This window comes from Podarcis pityusensis (genome assembly GCF_964106645.2).
Source record: "Podarcis pityusensis genome assembly, chromosome: 5".
NCBI classification, from domain to species: domain Eukaryota; kingdom Metazoa; phylum Chordata; class Lepidosauria; order Squamata; family Lacertidae; genus Podarcis; species Podarcis pityusensis.
In genome coordinates, this window is record NC_138032.1 from 64,920,435 (window position 1) to 64,945,486 (window position 25,052).

At 43.3% G+C, this 25,052-nt stretch overlaps 3 protein-coding genes across 5 annotated transcripts in view; all 3 read left to right on the forward strand.

Moving 5' to 3' along the window:
- LOC308476772 (lysosomal acid lipase/cholesteryl ester hydrolase-like) overlaps positions 1-25,052 on the forward strand; it is a 53,422-nt gene that overhangs the window by 18,986 nt on the left and 9,384 nt on the right. Inside the window, exon 3 of one of the 2 annotated variants that reach the window (XR_013986080.1) lies at positions 2,719-5,709. The exons of the other annotated variant lie outside the window; for it this stretch is intronic. The gene's annotated coding sequence lies outside the window, so the exon portion shown is untranslated. Of the gene's footprint in view, positions 1-2,718; positions 5,710-25,052 lie in introns of those variants that run through there. 2 annotated transcript variants of the gene reach the window in all.
- The window catches only part of LOC308476771 (putative lysosomal acid lipase/cholesteryl ester hydrolase), a 43,003-nt gene that overhangs the window by 14,807 nt on the left and 3,144 nt on the right, over positions 1-25,052 (forward strand). The window contains exons 1-3 of one of the 2 annotated variants that reach the window (XM_081004638.1): positions 17,033-17,148; positions 19,531-19,602; positions 24,315-24,386. In XM_081004638.1, the coding sequence (XP_080860764.1) occupies positions 17,053-17,148; positions 19,531-19,602; positions 24,315-24,386 (240 nt within the window). In that variant the 5' untranslated portion in view covers positions 17,033-17,052. Of the gene's footprint in view, positions 1-17,032; positions 17,149-19,530; positions 19,603-24,314; positions 24,387-25,052 lie in introns of those variants that run through there. The other variant, XM_081004639.1, reaches the window with a different exon arrangement.
- On the forward strand, positions 8,490-15,164 carry LOC308477618 (putative lysosomal acid lipase/cholesteryl ester hydrolase; the record flags this gene model as incomplete). The annotated part of the gene is made up of 5 exons (XM_081006348.1): positions 8,490-8,629; positions 9,258-9,375; positions 12,162-12,360; positions 13,949-14,058; positions 14,965-15,164. The coding sequence occupies exons 1-5, from the start codon at positions 8,504-8,506 to the stop codon at positions 15,162-15,164; spliced, it is 753 nt and encodes a 250-aa protein (XP_080862474.1). The 5' UTR covers positions 8,490-8,503.

The following is a 25,052-nucleotide window of genomic DNA, read 5'->3' on the forward strand; positions in this document are numbered from 1 at the left end:
ATTAAGATCAGGCATTTAATCCTAGGTTTCTTCCCTTCCCACAGGAATTTGGAAATTTCTTTTTGCCATATCTTGAGACAATCTGCTTCGCCCAGTATTGGAATCATTTGAAATAAAAAGATTAATTTTGGAAGCACACTCATCTTTATAATGGAAATCCTACCCAGAAATGTTAATTTTAATTTACTCCAGGTTTCAAAGTTTTTCCTAATCTCTAACCAAGTTTTGGTGTAATTATCCTGAAATAAGTTTATGTTTTTGGGGGTGATCCAAATACCCAAGTATTTCGCTTTTGAGGAGATTTTCAGGCCCAATATTTTTTCTAAGTCGTCCTTTTCTTCCATGGTTACATTTTTAACAAGCATTTTTTTTTTGTTATGTTCAGCTTAAAGCCTTCCACTTCTCCAAATTCTTTAATCAATTCCAGCACTCTTTTCAGACTTTCTTTAGGGTTTTCAGTCATAACAAGTAAATCGTCTGCAAAAGCTTTAATTTTGTATGTTTTGTTTCCCAGAGTGATGCCTTTAACAAGCTGATCCTTTCTTATCTGATTGTTCAAGACTTCCATCACCAAGATAAATATCAGTGGTGACAGTGGGCAGCCCTGTCTGGTTCCCTTGTTTATTTTGCACTCCTCAGTAATTCTTCCGTTGATGATCAATTTTGCTTATCAGATATCTAAAGGGGACATTAAATGTATGTTTGAAGATATCTAGTACACAAGACGAAACGCTAGAAGTATTTGTTGATGTGGACTGCGGAAGCTGTGTAGCTGCCAGAAAATCTACAAGTGGAATGGTTATGATGTCTGTCAGGACTGGTCGTTGTCCTCTTCAGATCACCACACAAACGCTTCTTGTTCTTTTATAACTTTTTATTGTGTATTAACAAAATAATCTTATAAACAGTTCTTAACTATTATTCCTCAGAGTCACTTATTTCAGATACCTTCTGAGCTCTGCTTCTCCGTGACCAGCCACCCTCAAAATGGCGAAGGCGCCTTTGCCTTCATTTTCCTGCTCTTTTTTCTAACCTCCTGGCTAGAGCTGGCCTGTATCTCCCCTCCTCCGAATCTGAGCTAGAACTTAACCCTTGCCTTTCCTGTGAACAGCCGGTCCCTCCCTGTTGTTCCTCTTGCTCCCTTCTATTAGATTCACTGCTCTCCTTCTCCCCTTGGGGAATGCTTTCTCCCTCTGATAAACTGAAAACTTCTAACTCTTCCCTGGCAATGTCTGCCAATTCCATAATTGGATGAAGGTCAAAGAAACAAGGATTTGTTGCGACCTCATCCTGTGAGGCAGAATATGGGAGCCTGTCACTAGCATGCAATGAAATCATGTGGTTTATACAGATACTAAAAGATCTAGATTGTAAAGTAGATGTTATGCCTATGAGGGTTGCCTGCATTCAGCAAGTATGTTCTTTCAATTTTTTCTATACATCGATTAGCTGACTCAGATGTAAATGTGATACTTGCTGGAATAATGTTGTTTAAACTGAAATTTTGTTTGGTTAGTGCTAGCTCCGCTAAAGCACAAATGAAACTGGTGTGTATGTGTGTGATACCTGCATTTTGCTTTGAGGATCCTCAGTCACTAGTGTGACTTCCTGCTGTGGAACACTTGTGTAACATGAAACTCCACAAAACACTTTGTTAGAAAAAGAATGATGCGATAAAGGACATAAACAGACAAATTTTGCCTACAACAATGTCCCTAAAGCTAGTTACATAATTTTCCCATAGCAGTTAGTGAGATGAATGATATTTGGGTGGAAGGCAAAGTGGAGGAGAATGGGAACAGTGCGACATGTGATGAACATAGGGCGGAATGGAAGATGATGCCTTCTTACATCCATAGGTTCTATACATGCCCTTTGAAAAATGTAGAAAGAAATGAGCTGAAATCCAGTAACTCTGCAGTTCTGTCTCAGGATTCCCCCTCCCCTCCTTGTACATTTGTCCAGTGGAAAATAAACAAAACTGGTGGGACATGGAGGAACACAGAGATGGGTATTTCTTGCCATCAGTCAATGACATTGAGCTAGTTTGCAGGTAATGGTAAGCCAAACCATGGCTTGGTGTGAATGCTGGTGTGGGAGGGTTCCTAGAGAGGAGCACATGGCCTCTGTATACCTCCCTTTGATCTCCTACTGAGCTAAGCCATAGTTTGTCTTTCCCAAGACACTCAATGAGTTGTAAATCCAAGAACAAACCTTGGTTCCACAGCTTGTGGTTTGTTTGGAGTGAGGCAGAACAGAACATACCCGGGATGTATAATTAATGTTAAGCAAACTATGGCTTACCTCACAGCAGAGCAGCAACACCGGGACCAGAGAAAGTTCAGTGTCCTCTTTAGCAGGTTGCACATTCATTCTGTGTCATAGTTGAGCTTAGTGTCACATGTAAGTCAGTTCATTTCTCCAGAATGCCCAGAGAATGTGCAAAATGCAGTTCACATATGGACATGCCCCAAGGCCTGTTGAAATATATTAACTGGGTAATGTACACAATTTATTCTTTATGGTTGAATTATGTTCTCATTCTTCACAACACCATGTGAATCTGCACAATGGTAATTTCTTATGCACATTAACTGCTCAACTTACATTCCTCTTAACATATATGTGCTTGTGTGTGTTTGGTTTGATTGGGAGGTCTTTGCAGAGTTATAAACAATGAACTGTTTTTAAAACGGTTATTTCTCCCTTCTCTTTTAGTCAACACCACCTTTATGCAATGTAAAACAGATGACTGTTACAACAGCTTTCTGGAGTGGTGGTCATGAATGGCTTGCAGACCAAAGGGCATATCCCTGCTGCTACCTCAAGTCCCAGACTTAGTTTACCACAAGTATATTCCTGAATGGGAACATCTGGATTTCATTTGGAGCCTTGATGCCACACATCGCATGCACATAGAGATAATTGAATTAATGCAGAAGTATCATTGAGTCTGTGTCATCTCTGGAGCTCGGATCCTGAAACATTCCTTCAAGAAACTAGCACTCTCAGTCTATGGCGAAGACGATGACGACTACACACAGGTCCTGCTTTCCAAACACAATGCATTCCCAGGAAATCATTTGTTAGGCGAGCATTTGCATAATGAACTGATGATTTCCATTATTTCCTATGGAAGCATTTCTAATCCATGCTTTCTGCCTCAGACTGCTGCAGCTAATCAGCAAAAGCCAAACAAAGGAAAAACTGACTTGTCCGATCTCTGTCCCTCCCTCCTTACTTTTTTCCTGAAATGGCTGCTACCAACCTGCAAATCACAAATAGGTAAAGAACTGGGAAACTCCAGCTGTTTGCATATCTGAATCAGCCATTTGTGTAGCAAGGTTTGGGTATTATTCTTTGTGTTTGGCTAATTGAGATTTCAGATAATGACCATTCCAATAGTGGGTACTTGAAAACAACAACACCATCACTATGGAAAGAAGTCCCTGCCATCTTAAATACATAAAATATTCTAAGTTGTCTATGTGTGGTTTAGTAATCCATCAGACACTTACATTTTTACATTGCTCTTAGGTATTTAGATTCATACATCTTGGATGGAAGTATCGAGATGGTATTCTCATCACAGTAGGAAATGAAGTGCTTTCCACTAAACTTGTATAGTAATATATATCTGAAAGTAAATCTGATATCCCCAAACTCTGTTATGGAGAATGGGATGGAGACAAGTTCTTATTATAGTGGTACCTCAGGTTAAGCACTTAATTCGTTCTGGAGGTCTGTACTTAACCTGAAACTGTTCTTAACCTGAAGCACCACTTTAGCTAATGGGGCCTCCTGCTGCTGCCACGCCGCTGGAGCACGATTTCTGTTCTCATCCTGAAGCAAAGTTCTTAATCTGAAGCACTATTTCTGGGTTAGCGGAGTCTGTAACCTGAAGCGTATGTAACCTGAAGCGTATGTAACCCGAGGTACCACTGTAACTTGAAAGCTATTTTTAGGAAGCTTTTTAAAAAGAAGATGTTGTGTGATAGTCAACTTAAGTTTTACTCAGAGTAGTCCCATTGACAATAATGAACACAACCATATTGGGGGCCACCCCACTTCCCATAACAGAGTTAGCAAGACCATTTTTTCGCAGTGCTCCAAAGCAGTAAACTGCATCTTGAAAGCAACATGGTTTGTCACACTTATTTAAACACCTTAGGACTAAGCAGAATTCATTTGGAAATGATTTTTTGAAACTTTCATTTATGTAAGTCCCTAGTTGCTGGAATGCAAGCTTTGAGTGTGCATTAGAATGCTGTCCTTGGTAGACCATAGCTCAGTGGTAGAGCACCTGCCTCATACCCAGGAGGCTTCATGTTCTACCTGTAGCAGTTCCAAGTAGGCTTTGGAAAGAGCCCTTTCTGAAACCCTGAATAACTGCTGCAAATCAGTGTAGGCCAGCAGTGGGGAAGTGAATCAGGTCAACAGGCTGGAGCCTTATCTCACACAGCTGTCACTCTCCTGGTGTCACAATGATGTCAGGTGATTCATTTTTGCCTGTGTGTCCAAAGCTCTGTGTGTGACACTATGCCAGGGGTCAGCAAACTTTTTCAGCAGGGGGCCGGTCCACTGTCCCTCAGACCTTGTGGGGGGCCAGACTATATATTTTTTTGGGGGGGGGAAGACTCAAGAGTACCACGAGCCCCGGTGGCTGCTTACCTGTGTCTTATGAGTGGCAGGGGCTGGTGGCGGTGGCGGGGGGATGATGAGCGGTGTGCAAAAGGGCTCCAGAGAGGGGCTGCTTAAAATGGCTGCTCTAGCACTGCTGCTGGCGGCACCAACAAAGCCCAGCCCCCTTCCTCCTCTAGGCAGGGCGGGGAGAAGCCAGGAGGAGGGAGGGAGAAGGCGCCACTGCCACCGCCATGTGAGGGAGAGGGAGGGAAAGGGAAAGAATGCACACGTTGGCAATCCATGCGGTGATTCCCAGACCATCCGCGGGCCGGATCCAGAAGGCAATTAGGCCTTAGTTTGCTGACCCATGCACTATGCAAATCCTGACAACCAGCTGAGTGTGAGGGCTTCCAAAGAGCTGTGGACAGGGCTCTGCAGGTGTTACTGACTGGCTGATTGGCAGAGTCTGCAACTACCTTTGGTCTAGTCCTGTCTTTACTTTCCCCACACTTGAGGCATATGGCAGGCTTTGCCAGCCCAGCCCGGCAGGTCAAATAGAGATAATTGGTAAGTCTTATTAGGCATGAAGGCTTGAGACTCCCCACTGCTGATATAGACAGTATGGAGCTAGGTGGACTAATGTGCTGACTCTTACAATCCAAATCTCAGTGAGAATTCCCTAAGTGCTACCTTGATATATCTGACCCTGTGCACATCTTGGGGCTTTTACTATATTAGAGGACTGGTCTCTAATTTGAGATGGTGTGAATAGTTTTCCTTCAGATGTTTCCCAGAACTAACTTACGAGAACCAGCTTTCTGTAACTTCACAAATCTATACATGTTTACTTTGCAACTTGTTCTCTGTTCTTTTAAAGCATACCTGTTTTTTTCCTGCATTGATAAACTGAGGTGCAGTGTATAGACCAGCTGACTGCCAAAGATGCTCTATCAATTGTATTGTACCTATGCTCTGATTTTCTCATTTTTACAACTATTGCACTAAAATGAAATTCACAGCTGGAAATGGAGAACATGCAAGTTAGAATGTTTCATAATGCATAATTAAAATAACACTTTAAAACCATTTTATTTTGGGGTATTTTTGTTTTTAAAAATCATTCTAACCACTTACCCTAAATGCAACCACTTACCCTTGAATCTATGTGCCCTTTTGTATTACCATGGAAAGCCATCTTCTGTCCAGGTGAATATAACATACATTATCAAAGACTCCTAAGTAAGCCTAGCAGCCATAGAATACGATTGTGGATTAGTAACCATTAAGAAATGGGAAGTAGACCGTAGGGATAAAGGAACACATGTTTTGGAGTGCCGTGTCAGAAAAAGCACTTTTTGGTGGGGTAGAGGGAGCCACAGTGCAAAATTGCACGAGGTCATGGCAACCCAAACAGCCACCATGCTCTTGCGATTAAAAATACAGGAAGATGGCATCTAGGAGGATGGCATCATGGATTTTGGCTTCAAAGTGTTGGAAGGTATGCTGGTGCAGGTGTGATGCAGGCCTTGCTGTTGCCCTCTACAAGGACCCTTGCATGTGTGTAAAGAGTTGGGGAGTCACATACAGGAACTATTGCCTGCATGTACTACAAATCCTCATGTCCAGCTCCTCCTTGCCCTGGGATCAAGCAGAATGATAGATGCACTTTATTTTTCCTTACATGGGGATAATGATTGGGTTATATTTCTCCTGAACCTCTCCTCCAAATTCTACCCTTCTTCTGGAAGAGCTTCTTTTTGCTTCCTGGGTCTCAGGCTCATGAGTCTTCGGGTTGTGACCTGCTGCTGGCCTTCTCCACTACTCACTGAGAAAGCCCACTTGCTTGGGAGATGGTTAGAAAGCTTTTTATCTTCTCTTTCATTAGGGACCTATTTGAAGTCCCCACCTGGGAAGACCACTCCTTCCTGGGCTGAAAATAGTTTTCTAAAGACTCTAAACCATTTGTGCTTATGTTACCTTTCATGCCTAGCAATGTGATATCCTGAAGCATAATTACAACTGGGGGAAATTCTTTTATATGTCTAGCCATGTGGGATGTGCAAGTGTACCCCAATCCTCTATTTACAGTTGTACCTTGGTTGACGGACGCCTTGCGACGCAAACGTTTTGGCTCCTGAACGCCGCAAACCCGGAAGTGAGTGTTCCTGGTTTGCGAACATTCTTTGGAACCCAAATGTCTGATGCAACTTCTGCGGCTTCTGATTGAGTGCAGGAAGCTTCTGCAGCCAATCGGAAGCTGTCCCTTGGTTTTCGAATGTTTTCAGAAGTTGAATGGACTTCCGGAATGGATTCCATCTGCCAACCAAGGTACGACTAGTTGCAAAAGAGACTTTTTGCATGAAAGACAGAGATATGCACTTCTGTCATTTAGACTGAGTCACTGCTTGATTTTTTTTAAAAAATGAGAGAGAAACCAGGTCTGTGTGGAACTGGAACCTCCTATCATTGGACAGAACTGAGTTGCCCAATGTCTTTGTTTGTATGCAGCTTTTTCTTGTGTGAGGGTGGTAGGACAGCCTGAAGGTATTGCATTCAGGAAGCAGATTTATCTGAGTGATTGGGTGACAACCACCTCTCAGTGGTTTTTTTGCAGTTATCATGCGATCAGTTTTCTCAGAAAATGACACAATGCAGAATGTCCAGTGTGGAGGTTAACCAAACAGGAATATTCAAAGTGTCCCTTTTCATTCACCCAATATGTTGGCCAGTATAAACTTCAGATGGCTGTGACTAGAAGGATAACAATGTGCCTAAAGGTAAAGGTAAAGGGACCCCTGACCGTTAAGTCCAGTTGCGGACGACTCTGGGGTTGTCCCCAGACTCTCTGGACTCTCACTTTACTGGCCGAGGGAGCTGGCGTTTGTCTGCAGACAGCTTCCAGGTCATGTGGCCAGCATGACTAAGCTGCTTCTGGTGAACCAGAGCAGTGCATGGAAACACCATTTACCTTCCCACCAGAGTGGTACCTATTTATCTACTTGCACATTGACATGCTTTAAAACTGCTAGGTTGGCAGGAGCAGGGACCAAGCAAGAGGAGCTCACCCCGTTGTGGGGATTCAAACCACCTACCTTCGGATCAGCAAGCCCTAGGCTCTGTGGTTTAGACCACAGTGCCACCTGCGTCCCCCCCAACAATGTGCCTAGGTGAGTGCAAAAGGGTTTAGTTGCACTGGGCACCGAGCTTCTGGTGTACTGCAACAACAACATCCAATGGAAGGCAAGAGATGACGTGTGTGTGCACTCAGTTTCGGCATTGCACAGGGCAGCACTGAAGTTTGAGATGCCAAGGTCTGCCACTGCAGCTGCTGACTGATTGATGCTTGGTACTCTCAGCTGCTATGCTAAACTAGTTTTTACACCTTGACTAACCTATTTTTAAAAACTGAGCTTGCAGTCCTATCTATGCTTGCTTGCAGAGGAGTCTACTCCTAGAGGGCCAAGCTCCCTTTGTCCCCCAATAAAATATTTTAGGGGGCTGGGCCCCTCCAAAGTTGATGGCCATGGCCATTCAAATGATGTGCGTGTGTTGCATCTTGCGATCAATTATGTGGGTTGGGGCTTACATGGGCCCCTCAATATTTTTTTCCAGGTTGGCACCCATGCTTGCCTGGAAGAATGTCACATGGAATTCAGTGGTTCCATAGGCTTATACTGGGAGTTGGGCAAAGCCAAGCCAACCATATCATTACATTGAATCCCCCCCCCCCTTCCTGGTAGGTGTTGACAAACAATGGCTAGCTATTTAAGCCATTTTACCTGCCATTTCCTTCTGTGGATTATGAAGTGGTGTTCAGTACACTGATGGCTGCTTTAATCTAGTTTTGTGGAGGAGTAGTCTTGTACAGCTGTGCTGGAATATGGATTTGCTTCCATGCAGATCAAGGATGTGGCTCTTCATAATAGGGGCAGGCTTGGTCCAAGCCCTTCTTACATCAGAAATATTTTTTAAAAGAAGAATAAATCCAGAAGCTACTATGAATATTGTAAGCCATTAACCTTTTCTTTCCTGTCTTCTTACCTCAAGGAATCTTTGGCAATAAATGATGCTTAATGGTGCTATACTCCATATAACTGAAGTTCATTTTTTTAATGGGCTGCTGGGATTTTAGGGGGCAAGAAAGTATTTATTATTCTTTTATTTTGAATACATACTTTGTCTTGCCAATGCATCATTGCTCAGCATAGCTTACAATATTTTCTTTAAAAGAATAAGCAGCCTGAAGTAGTTCCCAGCTTGTGCTTTATGGAACGCCAGTGCTCTGTGAGCTTCATTTAGTTGCTCCAACAGTGGCAACTTTAGCATCTTGCAGAGTTCCTTATAATTGCTCAACTGCAAGAAGAAAAATATTTAAGTGGTACACCAAGACCCTCAGCAACAGAAGGCTCCCTTCATTTCTAATTACGCCAGAGGGAGGCAGGAAATCAATTCTTAGATTTCTTTTGAACTAGCAAACAACTGATTGTATTTGGCACATTCACAATCTTACTACTTTAACTGGCTTTTCACTTATCTGCGTACTCTAGTTACCAATTGTTTTCTGTGAAAATAAGTGTTTAGGCATTTTACAGTCACTATATAACCTTCCTAACCAAACCCTCTCGGCCTCACAGAGCGAAATTATTTCTTTCAGAGGATATCCCGGTGAGGAATATGAAGTGGTGACAGATGATGAGTTTATCCTGAGTATTAACAGAATTCCTCATGGGAAAAGAAATCAGTCAAACAAGGGTGAGTTTGTGTTTGGAGTTATAATTTGTATATATGCATAGATACAAATTCTCAATAGTGTGGGGATTTTTCATTATAATTATAATACGACAATTTCTTGCTTTGCAAAAGTTTGACATTGCAAGAACACATAGTGAATTTGTTTGGTAATGTGTGACTATTCTTATGATTTCTGAGTGTGTCTTTGTTCTATTTTTCCTATAAATTTGAAAGAGATAGGCCTTATAAATTGATGAGGTCAAGCATATTTTACTCTTTTCCTGAGCTATTAGAGAAATGGAAAAGTTTGGTGACAAGGAGAAGGGGAAGCTAGAGTAAGTGGTTCACAGTCCACGTTGACTGCAAGTCATATGAATTGTTGTGAAATTTTTTATCTATTTTAGTTTTTTGTGGGAGTTGATTTAGTTTCAAAATAGTGTTTTTGTATTCATCACGGATATATCTGCTTCAGCCATTCATAGAGGGTCACTGTTTTATTTTTTAAAAAAGGAGAACCTAGTTCACTGTGGAGATGGAGGCACTGCCAGTTTGGTTGCCCAGTGCCTTTGTGTGTGTTGTATTCAGCTTTTCTTGAGGAGTAAGGAGTGAAATGAGATAGACAACCTGAGGCCGAGTAGAGGGTGACAGGAGTAAAGATGGTGCAATGAAGTACGGGCCCGTGGACTGAGTCTCCTGCTTCCAGTGTCAAGTATCAATTATAAGATGAAAGAGGGAGTGAAGCTGAACAAATAATCATGAACAGTATCATCCACTGCAATGTAAAATTAGCCTACATATTTGGTCTGCTCTAATTAAGAAGCAGTAAATGGTACCAAAGGGTGGAAAGAAAAAGTGTATGATTTCAAGGCTGGTGCTCTGGTTCCTCACACTTCTAGTCAAATGAGAGGAACATTGAATTGATGTTATATGTTGATTCTTAAAAATACCCCAGTCTTGCTACTGTCTACTTATAATCCACTTGTTTCTCAAATCTATAAAGTATTAAACTCTCAAATGCTTCCACCCCTCATAACTCTAATGGCACGATGCAAAAAAGATTTCGGTGAGCCATTAGTTGATACTTTATGTAACAGAATCTGGATAAAACTCCCTTCAAAGATGTTTATGTAAGATTCCAGGGAAATGCACTCAAATGTATACCCATTATTATTGAGTAAACTGACTCAAAACGTATTAGTTATGTGTTCAAGAATTTGTATTGCCACTGGCTGATTTATGCACATGTGGTAGCAATACTCCCAAGTTTTTTTTTTGTTTGGGAAAGAAGTTTTTCATGAAGCAAACCTTATCACAAAACAACATATCACTTTGAATCCTAAAATAGCACTTCTATCATATTAGTCAGAAATTGTTCAACAACTTTCCGACAAATATCTCATTAGTGATCTGATGACCACAGCATGGCTTGCTATTGCAAGGTATTGGAAGTCTCTAAAGGCAGACTTGCTTTGAGATCTGGATCTTACCACTTAGAGAAGAAAACAACTATGTTTCAATCAACCTGGTATAGTTTTTTTTAAAAAAATATGCAACGTTGATAGAACACGATTATAGGAATTGGAGAACACATGACTGTTTGTGGAATGATACATTAGTTTAAAAATTGAAATAACTTAATGTTGTTGTTTAGTCACTTAGTCGTGTCTGACTCTTCATGACCCCGTGGACCAGAGCATGCCAGGCACTCCTGTCTTCCACTGCTTCCCACAGTTTGGTCAAACTCATGTTGGTAGCTTCGAGAACACTGCCCAACTATCTTGTCCTCTGTTGTCCCCTTCTCCTTGTGCCCTCAATCTTTCCCAGCATCAGGGTCTTTTCCAGGGAGTCTTCTCCTCTCATGAGGTGGCCAAAGTATTGGAGCCTCAGCTTCAGGATCTGTCCTTCCAGTGAGCACTCAGGGCTGATTTCCTTCAGAATGGATAGGTTTGATCTTCTTGCAGTCCATGGGACTCTCAAGAGTCTCCTCCAGCAGCATAATAGTTAAATGCAGTTGAATAGACATTTGGTGCTTCTGTGGCAGGTTGCTGGAATGGTTCCATATTGACTGCTACGTCTTGTACAAATAAGTGAAAACAATAAAACATTTCTTTGGAGGGAGGGGACCTCTGACTTGATTTTCATATTGCATTCTGGAGTAATTCCTTCCAGACTCAAATTTCAGGCATGTGAAATTGCTAGCCATGCATGCTCTGTGTCCCTGTGCCCCAAGTTTATAGTAGGTGATATGCAGTAGCTTCCAGCAGTGGCGTAGCGTGGGTTGTCAGCACCCGGGGCAAGGCAAGTAATTTGCGCCCCCTAACCCGTGGATTTTAGTAGGGGCAGAGAGCTGCGAGTGTGAGCACGCCCCCCCAGATGTTGCGCCCGGTGCGGCCGGCCCCCCCTGCACCCCCCACGCTACGCCACTGGCTTCCAGTGATGTGGCATGTGTGGGGTATCATTGCTTTCCTGATTTCCCAACACTTCACTTCACTGGAACTCATTGAGAGGAAGAGGGGAGGTGCAAGGTTGGGGGAGCTTGTCTTGGTATGGCATGCAGAGATGGGAGAATTGTATTGGCTGTGCCTATATGCACAGCTTCCTTCCCTCTCCCTCTCCGTAAGCACCAGCAACCCAGTTTGTTGGGAAGCCACGAGAGCAACAGTGCCCTACCTGCACCACCTCACTGGCTGCTACTTGCAATATGGAATGATAACGATGCCATTCAAGGTTCTGATGGATCACTGTCTTGTTGGAAAGAAACACAGAAGTTACGTCTTATAACTATACTTAAACGACTTCCATTTCAGATCCGAAGCCTGTAGTGTTTGTGCAACATGGCATGTTTTGCTCTGGCAGTAACTGGGTGGCAAATCTGGACAACAACAGCCTGGGCTTCATACTGGCTGATGCTGGCTATGATGTTTGGCTAGGAAACAGTAGAGGGACCACCTGGTCCATGAAACACATCAACTATACTGTGGAGCAAGAAGAATTCTGGCGATTCAGGTAGAGGGAGCTTTCTAAACTTCATTATGTGTTTCTGGTTCCTAGTCTTCCTTTTAGGATGATTAATCTGCCATCCTCTTTCTCTTCTGTTTCAACATTGAACAGTGCCCTGAAAATACAGGATATGCAGGTATAAAAATAAATTTCCAAATAAATATAATTGGTAGTTGTTTCAAACAAATAACATACATTCTTCAAGTGAAGAATTATATGCTCTTATGAAGAATGGAAGATGGCAGGATTCCCAAAAGATGTGTTCTACGGTGAGTTGGCTTCAGCAGGCCCCTTGGCAGACCAACTCTGCATTACAAAGTTGCCTGCAAATGTAACAATGAAGGCTGGCAGTGTTAAACCCACTGTGTGGGAATCCCTTGCAGACAGTCATTCAGGTCATGCATCCACAGCAATGACTAGAGGAGGAATGACCACTGAAGGAGCATAGAAAGAAGAAGTGCCATGGTATAGCTGCATCAGTACAACCTGACGCCCCAGCAGCAACAAGATATATGTATCAGATTCTGCATCCACAGCAGGCATTGTAACGCTTTGACTTCACAGCGCAAGGCACACTCTTTAATTGTCTTCTGAGACAGATGGGTGTCAACAGCAAAATGAAGCTGGATAACCCCAGCATAAAGGGATGAAATGTGAGATAAGATGGCGCCCGGCACACTTCCCCTCTGCCTTTGGACGCTTGTGCCGATAGAAAAAACTTGAGCTCTTAGCTCTTAGCAGAGTTCTTTAGCAGCGGTAGAAAATGTTGCCTTGTGTGGGTGGATAATAAATCAAACTGAACGCAGGCTTCTTGCTAATCTCTAACAGCCTTTAATGAGAAGAAAAACATCATAAATCAGCCCGGTGAGAGAGCGGACATTCTTCTCGCCTCTCAGCCAAAAACGAAAGGAAACTCACACACAAAGAAAGATTCCCGTATGTGAACCAAACAAAGCCTCAGAATGTGAGATGTCACACAGAACTGTTTAACCCTGTAAGTTCTGATTCTCCTCACATGAAATATGACTTTGGTGAGCTCTGCAGACGTTAGCCGCTTTGAGAGTCCTTAGGGTAGTGATAAAGCGGGATACCACATCCAAGCTTTTCTTCTTCTTCTTCTTCTTCTTCTTCTTCTTCTTCTTCTCCTTCTCCTTCTCCTTCTCCTTCTCCTTCTCCTTCTCCTCCTCCTCCTCCTCTTCTTCTTCTTCCAACAGATCAGGTCAACTTTGGGTGCCATTAGATTTTATGTGGGAGGACCAAGTGTGATTCCTGCTGATTCCCAGTAAACTTACTAGGCCAGACATGGGGAGGGGGGAAGGGAGGGGAAGCTCACATCATAAATACTGTTACTCGTGAAACTGGCATTTTAAAAAGCTTTAAAAAGGAGGATAAGTAATTGCTTAATCATAATTACTATGTTTCACAAATGTTTATGAAATTGGTAATTGATGAGTACATGGAGGAGGTGACCTCTTGTGTGCCAGATCCAAACCTGTTCTTGTATTGCGCTGGGTGGAGAACATGGCATGCTCGGCTTACAGAATGCAGATCTCACTGCATATTCAAGTATGTAAATATTCCTTTTCCTTTGAAGTTATGATGAAATGGCTAAATACGACCTTCCAGCTTCTATAAATTTTATCCTGAGCAAAACCAGACAGGAGAAAATATTTTATGTTGGTCATTCCCAGGGCACCACAATGGGTAGGTCTGAAGGCTTCTTAAACACACATTGGCCATTGTAATAGCTACACATTTATTTCTATGGTTGGTGTTATATATTAATTTCAATACAGATCTTGTTTATGGTACAGAGATTTCACTTGGAGCCTATGGAAACCTATGGAGAAGCATCATGAATAACAATCTCTGTGTAAGTTTCCTACATATTCCTACTTAGTAATGTTTCCCATAAAAGTAATGTTTCAAAGCTGCTATGGACTGACAAAAAGTGGTATATGGAGTATAATAATCCCTATACACATTAATTGTGTTTTTTGTTTGCTTTGGTTTACCTGAGCCAACAGAGTTTGCTTTGGTTTACCTGAGTTCCCAGTCTGGGTGTAACAGGAAGCTGTAGTTTAACAACCCCTGGAAGTATTGCATTAAGACCCCCAAGAGAAGGGAGAAAAGTGTAGGCTGAGTGTGGGTACCTTGTTTGAGGGGTCCAGGAGGTTGAAGTCCATGGGGGACTGATGGGCCAATACACTTCTCCCAAGCCTGTGTTGGGTTGTGGAACCCAGTCCATGTCAGGGGTGACTCAGCACAAGATCCACCTGACCAGGTTCCTATCAGATAGCGGGCAGGCTGCCTTTATGCTGGATACTTGCCCAGTGCCTTGGCCATACCTACTCTTTCCTATAATCAATAAAGTTGTGGTTTAATTCAACCCAGTACCAGTCTCGGTGTCCATTCTTTAGGCACTCCCTGTACTGGTCATGGCCATCATGTGCCTGTGATGGCAAACACTTCTTCACAGGCCTTACAATACTGTGGACTTTACTATTTTTGTGAGCTAATTTTGTATTCTTCAGTATTTATCAAGACTACATTGGTTGTTATATTCATTTTTCTTCTATTTCTGTTTCTATCTTCCATCGTGTTTCATAGCATTCATTGCATTTTCAACCATGCCACAACTCACCCAGAAGATAAAAATATTCTTTGGATTGGCACCACTAGTCACCGTGAATTATTTTCCCAACCCGATAGCAACTAAGCTCCTTCAGATTTCTGACAACACAATCAAAGTATGCATTTTGTACCCATCATTTGACCTGAGACCATTTGTCATTCTCTTGGACACCTAAACTAGCTAATGCTGCAACTTGGTATCAGGGTGTTGTATTAACTACTCTGTACCCAGGACTATCAGTATTTTGTAGTAAAAAATGAGGTGCCCATTTTCCCATCTTGCTGTGTCCTGGGTGCCAGCAGAAAGTATCTGCTGTCGGTAACGAACAAAGGGGTGCTGGTATAAGAACAACCCTCATACCTATGTTTGCATTCAGGGCCCATATTAAAGGGTTTGGTACAGGTAACTCCGCATTTATGCATGCTCTATTTGAGTGTGGCCATGCACCCAAGGAACCCGCAAGTGGATCTCAGAAATGGGGAGCACCCCGAGAGTCCTCCTGGCTTGCGAGTAGACCCTTCCCAGTGCCTGAAGAGGATATCCTCTTCAGGCTCTGGGGAGGGTCTCCTTGAGAGCAGGAGGCCTCCCTGCTTAACAGCTGGTGTGTGGAGTAGCTCAGCAGCAGACAGGCTGACAGGCTAACAGGCAGGGAAGGTTCTTCCCCATGCTCAGCTGATCTGATACAGCTGACTCCCCTTTTTACACAATTTCACTGATGTGTGTGGGGGTGCATAATGTAACCCCCTCATAAATAGGGAGTCACCTGTACAAGCTTACAGTTCCTGCTGATGGGGAAGATCCATGAGGATCTTGACAGTATGGTGGCATTTAACCCTTTTTTCTGGACTCAAAAATACTTGCTGGTCATGTTGGAGCCTGTTTGGTTGGGGTCCTGCGTTGGCCAGTGCTCCGCTCCTCCTGCTTTGAGCTCAGTGACCCATTCCACAATATTGTAACACGGTCAGTTTTATTCCCAGATTAGAGTCCTGTTGGTGGGAGGATTGAGAATGAGCAATTTTGGGTTGTTTAAAGCCACCTGGTGGCTCAGGGGATATTTGATCACCTTGGGGGCTTTATGATTCACAGCTCACCCTTGGCTGTTTGCTACACTACTTCTACCCTTGGCAAAAGTAGGCTGAATGCTCCGTTCAGATTCCATGGAAGGGCACCAGCTGCACATTGCATACATGCCAAGATGCACTTTAACTCTTAGACAGCTGTAATTAATTTCTATGCTGCCCTTCAGGTAGAGAACAGGGTGGTTTACAATATAAAACCACAAAAATACATACCATAATAACAAACAAAAACAAAACACCATTTAAAAGGCCATAGATTGTTTAAGGGGTATTCTGGCACCAACAAGCCAACCCACATAAATGATACATCCAGAATCAATAAAGTTTTGGCCAATTTCTAAAATCCCATAATTTTGTCTTGTCCAGTTTGTTCCCTTTTGGGGCTGAGGCCTTGCTTGGTGGTGGTGGTGGGGTCACTGTGAGTGGGCAATATTTTTTGTGGTATTTTGTTGCTACTTGATATTACTTGATATTATTAGATATTAGACATTAAAGGTAAAGGTAAAGGTACCCCTGCCCGTATGGGCCAGTCTTGACAGACTCTAGGGTTGTGCGCTCATCTCACTCTAGAGGCCGGGAGCCAGCGCTGTCCGCAGACACTTCCGGGTCACGTGGCCAGCGTGACAAAGCTGCTCTGGCGAACCGGCACCAGAGCAGCACACGGAAACGCCGTTTACCTTCCCGCTATAAAGTGGTACCTATTTATCTACTTGCATTTAAGGGTGCTTTCGAACTGCTAGGTGGGCAGGAGCTGGGACCGAACGACGGGAGCTCACCCCGCCGCGGGGATTCAAACCGCCGACCATGCGATCGGCAAGTCCTAGGCGCTGAGGTTTTACCCACAGCGCCACCCGCGTCCCTATTAGACGTATCTCTAGGAAAACAGGCTTGAATAACAAAATGACCTATGTACTCATGTTTTTCTTTTGGCAGGGAATATTTGGAACTAAGCAGTTGTTACCTCAAAGCAAATTTGTAAAATGGATGACTACTCATGTGTGTAACCGTTTCTTAATTGATTATCTCTGTAGCAGTCTTATGTGCCTATCAACTGGCTTTAATATGAAAAACCTAAATGTGGTAAGATTTCTGACTACTTAATAGGAGCTAGAGAGTGTGATCTAAAGAAAATAAGTGTGTGGAGGCATCTCTGAAATGATAGCCACTACAACATCCGTAAGATACCTAATTACTCCAGGACAAAATGAGCTTGAGGCAGCTCCTAGATGAGTGCTTTATTGAGCACTAGTACTGTACTGCTCGGGTCATGGGTGGCGCTGTGGGTTAAACCACAGAGCCTAGGACTTGCTGATCAGAAGGTCAGCGGTTCGAATCCCCGTGACGGGGTGAGCTCCCGTTGCTCGGTCCCTGCTTCTGCCAACCTAGCAGTTCGAAAGCACGTTAGAGTTCAAGTAGATAAATAGGTACCGCTCCGGCGGGAAGGTAAATGGTGTTTCCGTGCGCTGCTCTGGTTTGCCAGAAGTGGCTTAGTCATGCTGGCCACATGACCCGGAAGCTGTCAGTGGACAAACACCGGCTCCCTCGGCCAATAAAGCGAGATGAGCACCGCAACCCCAGAGTCGTCCGTGACTGGACCTAATGGTCAGGGGTCCCTTTACCTTTACTGTACTGCTCAGGAATTTGAAGAAACTAATTTAAAAATGTGATTTTCAAATGGATAGTGTAATTTGTGATGGGGGGGGGAGTGTACACACAGACACTAAACTAGGGCTACCTACTGAAGTCGGGCAGGGTGTGAACTGGCCCAAATTATTTCCTTGGGTGGGGGAGGAATGTTTGATTTGGTTTAAATTGGGCTGTCTTCTTGATTCAAGCTGGTGCCCTGCATCCAAACTAAGATGAAGATATATCAACCTCAGGAGTCCTCATACCAAGTTTGGTGATGATATCTTGAGAGGCAGCCTGATTAGTGCAGGTTGGAGCTGTCCCACATGTTGGGCAAAGATATATTGGGAGATGTCCATGTTGGTGCAGGTTGAAACTGTCACACCAAATTTAACAAAGACCTGCCGAATGGGTGACAATGTATTTAAAGTAAAGGTAAAGGGACCCCTGACCATTAGGTCCAGTCGTGACCGACTCTGGGGTTGCGGCACTCATCTCGCTTTACTGGCTGAGGGAGCTGGTGTACAGCTTCCAGGTCATGTGGCCAGCATGACTAAGCCGCTTCTGGCGAACCAGAGCAGCGCACGGAAACGCCGTTTACCTTCCTGCCAGAGCGGTACCTATTTATCTACTTGCACTTTGACGTGCTTTCAAACTGCTAGATTGGCAGGAGCAGGGACCAAGCAACGGGAGCTCACACCATCGCAGGGATTCGAACTGCCGACCTTCTGATCGGCAAGTCCTAGGCTCTGTGGTTTAACCCACAGCGCCACCGGTGTCCAAATCAGCATAGTTTGGGCAAAGTCAGCCATTCTGGTTGAAAATAGCACCTGCATTCAAACATTGATGAAGACCCCCCACCCCCACATGGGAATCCTTATGCCAAGTTGGCAACAATATCTCTAGAGGTGACCAAACCTGTGAACAAAAAATGGGTGGTCTCCGTAGAGGGTCTGTGTATGATGACTATAAATTAAAAGATGGACTTGTTGATGGTGTCTCATTCGCTGGGTGCAACTTGCAAGGGAAGGGTAGTCTTCGCTACAACTTGTAGTTTTGATTTATACATTTGCTCCTTTGGGATTTTTGTTTTGTCCCTAGTTGGGGGTCGCAATGCTTCCCCTGCAGGTGTCTTAGCTTTGCTGAGATCCATTAATGTGCAATGGAGCCATTAAGAGTTACAAGAAGGCTGTGACATCCTTGCCACAATGATGCAACATGTCTATAGCTAAGAGCATTCCTGAGTTCATAGTTCCTGATTAGTCCTGGAGTGCCCCTTAACTATGCTTGGTAACACAATTGGACATGACATTGGAGCACGGTGGGGTGAATTCATGTCACACAGGAGGAATATACACAATGCAGTAGCCCAATGCAGCAATGGATCTTATTTGTCATGTCTGAATTGGTCCTAGTTGTACTGTATAATGAAAAGTATTATAGTCAGGGCTGTAATCCTGTGCATAGTTACCTGGGAGTAAGCCTGGCTGAACACAGTACAATTTACTTTTTAATAAATGTGCATAGGATTGCACTGTAAGTATTTTGGAATGTACAAAGTAAAAATGAATCTATTTTGTGGAGCAGTTACATGCTTTGCTCTAAGCGAATTTCCATCTTGTTTGGTAACACAATATTGGGACTGGCAACTAGTTTAGAGTGTTAAGCTGATCTCCATAAAGAGGTTCATGTAACTACAACTTAAACAAGGATTCTTGCATGATATCCAGATTATGAGCTCTGGTGCACTGCTTTTGTTCAAACAAACCAAATGGAAGTGAAGTGGCTGTTGCACTTTGTGATAAATTTGGCTAAGCGTTTTGCTCTTTCATACAGAGTCAAATCAAAGTATATGTATCTCACTGGCCAGCTGGGTCATCGGTTCAAAACATACTTCACTGGAGTCAGGTAGAATATTTAACAAATGTATTTAACAAATATATTTTGCTTTTATGCTAAAGGATTTAAAGCCAAATAAGATTTTTGGGTTTTTAAAGTTACCAAACAGCCGTATTTCACCAGCAACAGATATAATCATTCCCCCAGTGGATTTTTTTTTAAATTGAAAATATATTTCCTCTGTATGTAGATGAACATATATTAATTTTCTGTGGTATTTTGTTGACATGTGTTTTAATAAATAACCCAGGTGTTGTTAGTGCAACTGCAACCTTTGCCAACCTGCTTGGACTACAACTTCCATCAGCCAGGCCACGCTGGCTGGGGTTGATGAGAATTGTAGTCCAGAACATCTGGAGGACTCCAGGCTAGTGAAGGCTATGTGTTGTAGCATAAAGTAGGCCAAGAAGGGCTATGATTTGGGAGTACATGGTCTTGAATGTAGTCAGTGGTAACATTTGCATGGCCCTGGGAAAAGAACAGGGTTGGGGAATCCTTTTGACACCACAGGGCAGTTTTTTATCAGGATTAGTTTCATCCCAGTGGAGTACAGGATCAGGTTTAAGGTGCTAATTTTAACCTTTAAAGCCCTATATGGCCTAGGACCCTCGTACCTACGGAACCACCTCTCCTGGTATGTCCCACAGAGGACTTTACAGTCTTCAAACAAAAACATCCTGGAGGTCCCAGGCCACAGAGAGGCCAGGCTGGCCTCAACCACGGCAAGGGCTTTTTCGGCTGTGGCTGCGATCTGGTGGAACGTTCTGTCACAAGAGACTAGGGCCCTGCGGGACTTGACATCTTTCCACAGGGCCTGCAAGACAGAGCTGTTCCACCAGGCCTTTGGCCAAGGCACAGCCTGACCCCTCCTTTGGTAATTCTTCACAGAACTCTAGCCCAATGGTTGCCATCAATTTGATTTGAACTGATTTTATAATGAATTGATTTTGGAATGCTGTATTACTTTACTGTTGTTAGCTTCAGCTGGGGAGGGCGGGATATAAATAAAATATTATTATTATTATCATAGGCCACATTTAACAGCAGGGTGGGGCCGCCTACCTGTCAATTACCTGATGTAACAATGGAGGATTTCAAAGCATGTTGCAAGTCCCTCCCTTTAGTGTTAGTTTGGGATTCTGATGCAAACCTCTTGCTGATTTGTTTTCACGAGTCTTTCATGAAAACGCCTCTCTGAGCTGCAATCTCAGCTGGTTAGTAGGTGGGAGTCTTTGGAGAAAGTGTGTGGGCTAACTTGGGTCTCCTGGCAGAATAAGATTGTCTTGTGGAGTGAAAGTTCCTGATCTCTGCAATATATTTCACTTCTGCACAAGGGGTTACCCGAGCTACTTATCCATGTAATCTAGCTGCCGGGAGCAGAAAGGAAAATTCAGATTACATGACAAAAGAAATTTGCAGCCCATAAGTTAAATGGGAATTACTTCCAAGTAAGTGTAAATGAGACAACTCCTAAGTGGCAGTATATCTCTCCATCATTCTCACAACAGCAAGTCAGTTAAGAATGAATAGTCTAGAAAAACTGCAAAAGCTGAAATGATACCAGTGGCTTTTCAATGGCTTTGCAAATCTTTCTTTGGATGTTTACAACATTGTTCTGCTCCCTAAAGGGAGGAGGTTAAACATTATTGCATAGCCTGAGTTACAGCATGACTATTGATTCATTCACTAATCCCTGTTTATGCCCCGGGCCATGATCTATTTACATGACTACTATTATAAGTGCTTATGCACCAACACTGGATGCCGATGCAGACATCAAAGAAAAAAATTAGGCTCAGCTGGATACTGTCCTGTCAGAGAATGAATACAACTTAAAAACAAGATTAAAATACAACATTAAATTATCGAAACATTAAAATATTAAAATGCAGCCTCATCACAGGAGGGGAAAGGAAAAAGAAGAAAAAAAAGAGGGGGAGGGAATCAAATTGGCTCCAAGCCAAAGGCCAGGTAGAACAACTCTGTCTTACAGGCCCTGCGGAAAGAAATCAGATCCTGCAGGGCCCTGGTCTCATGAGGCAGAGTGTTCCACCAGGCCGGAGCCAGTGTTGTAAAGGCCCTGGCTCTGGTTGAAGCTAATCTAACTTCCTTAGGGCCCAGGACCACTAGGGTGTTGCTATTTATGAACCTTGAGGCTCTCCATGGGGCGTATCGGAAGAGACGGTCCCTTAGGTACGAGGCAAAAGCTCATCTCCCAGCCTAGAGGAATCTACAGATAGCCTTTCAGAGATTGCAGGTCGGCCTTTGAGTATTCCCAATGGTTTTCAGCCTTCTAGGGGGACAGTGGACATGATTTTCACCACTTGACAGCTTGAAGAAAAATGCAGAGAGCAAAACCAACCCCTGTATATGGCGTTTATTGACCTGACTAAGGCTTTTAACACTGTAAATCATAATACTCTGTGAACTGTCCTTCTGAAAATTGGCTGCCCAGATAAATTTGTGAACATCATTCAGCTCCTCCATGATAATATGACAGCAACAATCGCAGATAACAATGGCTCTCAAAGTGAACCATTAACAATGGGATCAGGTGTTAAACAAGGTTGTGTTATTGTCCCAACTCTATTCATTATTTTCATTGCCATGATTCTACACTTTGTCAAAGGGAAACTCCCCACTGGAGTAGAAATCATCTGTTGAACAGATGGAAGCTCTTTAATGAGCAGGCTGAAAGCAAAGTCATGGAGCTTCAGTATGCTAATGACAACGTAGTGTGCGCACGCTCAGAGGATGACCCCCAAACCATCCTAAATATCTTCGCAGAAGGTTATGAAAAACTTGGCCTATCACTGAACATCCAAAAAACCAAAGTGCTGCACCAAGTACAAAATAACCCCTCTGCAGCACCACAAATCCATCTCAATGGTGCAATGTTGGAAAATGTTGATCACTTCTCCTACCTGGGCAGTTATCTTTCCACAAGGGCTGACACTGATGCCGAAATCCAGCATCGCCTGAGCTCTGCGAGTGCGACTTTCTCCAGATTGAAGCGCAGAGTGTTTGAAGACTGGGACATTCGCAGAGAAACCAAAATGCTTGTTTACAAAGGTTTTGTAGTACCAACCTTACTGTATGTTTGTGAAACATGGACTACTTATAAATGGCATCTCCAACTCCTCAAAAGATTCCATCAACGGTGTCTCCAAAAATTTTTACACATCACTTGGGAAGACAGGAAAATTAATACCAGTGTACTGGAAGAAGCAAAGATCACCAGTGTTGAAGCAATGATTCTTCAACATCAACTTTGTTGGACTGGTCATGTTGTGCAGATACTTGATTATCGTCTTCCAAAGCAACTACTCTATTCCAAACTTAAAAATGGAAAGCGTAATGCTGGTGGTCAACAAAAGAGGTTTAAAGACTGTCTCAAGGCAAATTTTTTAAAATGTAGTATAAGCACCAACAATTGGGAAACACTTGCCTGTGAGTGTTCCAAGTGGAGAACAGCCTTTACCAAAGGTGTCATGGGCTTTGAAGACACTTGAACTCAGGATGCAAGGAAGAAATGGGCTAAGAGGAAGGCACACTTGGCAAATCCACACCGTGATCAACTCCCATCCGGAAACCAATGTCCCCACTGTGGAAGGACTTGTGGATCCAGAATTGGCCTCCACAGTCACTTACGGAGTCATTGTTAAAACCGTTTTCATGGAAGACAATCTTACTCGGCTACGAGTGATCGCCAAGAGAAGAAGAAGATCACGCCCAGATCCAGGCAGTCTTGAAAGAAGTGGATTTTTTAGATCCACTTCAGTTGAGGTTTAGGCCCAGTTTTGACAGAGAAGCTGCTTTGGTTGCCCGATATGATGACTTCTGTTGGATCTAGACAGGGGAAATGTGTCCCTATTACCGTATTTTTCGCTCTATAACACGCACCCGACCATAACACGCACGTAGTTTTTAGAGGAGGAAAATCCGTAGGCATGCCACCCGTAGGCATTCCCTCCATAACATGCACAGACATTTCCCCTTACTTTTTAGGAGGAAAAAAGTGAGTGTTATGGTGCAAAAAATACGGTAATTCTCATTAGACATCTCAGTGAAAAACTGCAGAAGCTGAAATGATACCAGTGGCTTTTCAATGGCTTTGCATACCTTTCTTTGGGTGGTTCAGAAAGTTGAGGATACAGAATTCAGCAGCCTGTTTGCACAGAGAGGCAAGTTTGAGCAAATAACATCAATCCTGGCCCAACTGCACTGGTGGCCAATCTGTTTCTGGGCCTAATTTAAAGTACTGGTTTTGACCTCTAAGGCCTTAAGTGGCTCAGTGCTGCTGTACCCAAGGATTGCTTCTCTCCATATGAGCTAACCCAGATGGCACAGTCATAATCTGAGGCCCTTCTACATGTGCCCTCTTCCACAAGAGGTCTGGAAGATGGAAACACGAGAATGAGCCTTTTCTGTGGCAAATCCACAATTGTGGAATGCTCTCCCCAGGGTGGCACATCTGATGGCTTTATTAGGTATCTTTAGACACCAGACAAAAACTTTCCTCTTCTTCCAGGCTTTTGGCTAATTACACCTCTTTTAAACTGGGTGGGGAAGGAGGGGAATTGTTGCTTTTTTATGTTATGTATATTGTAAACTGAACCGTGATCCTTGGATGTAGGGCAGTATAGAAATATAATTAATGAATAAATATAACAATAATTTCCCCATTTTATTTTTCAAAATATGGTACATCTCTTTTTCAGGGTTTGAAGAGTGGGAAGTTCAAAGCCTTTGACTGGGGTAGCAAGGAAGAAAACATGGCTCACTACAATCAGGTCAGAATTTCCCACTAATTGCATCTCTCTCTCTCTCTCTGTGTGTGTGTGTTTATATGAGGGTAGATACTGGTACAGGGCAAGCAGCCTGAGAAGGAGTTCAATGCCAGCTGCGGTTGGCTGAACTGCTTCAAAGGTTGCTTCAATTTGAAGAACATCCCCAGCACTGGTGAAGCTGCATTTGCAGACATGGAGGCTGCTGAAGAGGCTGTTGCAGCAGAAGGAGTATCTTCAAGAGCAGGTGTTCAACACAGACAAGATGGGCCTGTTCTGGAAGAAGATGCCTGAGCAGATCTACATTGCCAAAGCAGAGCAGTTAGCCCTTTGATTTAAAGCTGTGAAGGATTAACACGATGGATACTGATCTGCTTTCTCCAAGAAGCTGCTCAAACATCTGATTGGTGTTCTGTACTCTAAACAGAAGCTTATAAAGGAGGAACTCTCTGCACTGGACAACTCTGTCAGGAATCACCCAGCTTGGCAAGAGTTCCACAATGAAAAAAACAAACCATTTACCACTCTCAACTAGAATTACTGAAAAAACAGAAAAACAAAAAACTCTCTAACCTTCCCAACCTACAGGCTACTAATCAAAATAACAAGAACAACAATATTGTCAATCTCTCTCAGCAAACACTCAGCCCAGCTGAGGAATCAGCCCTTTCA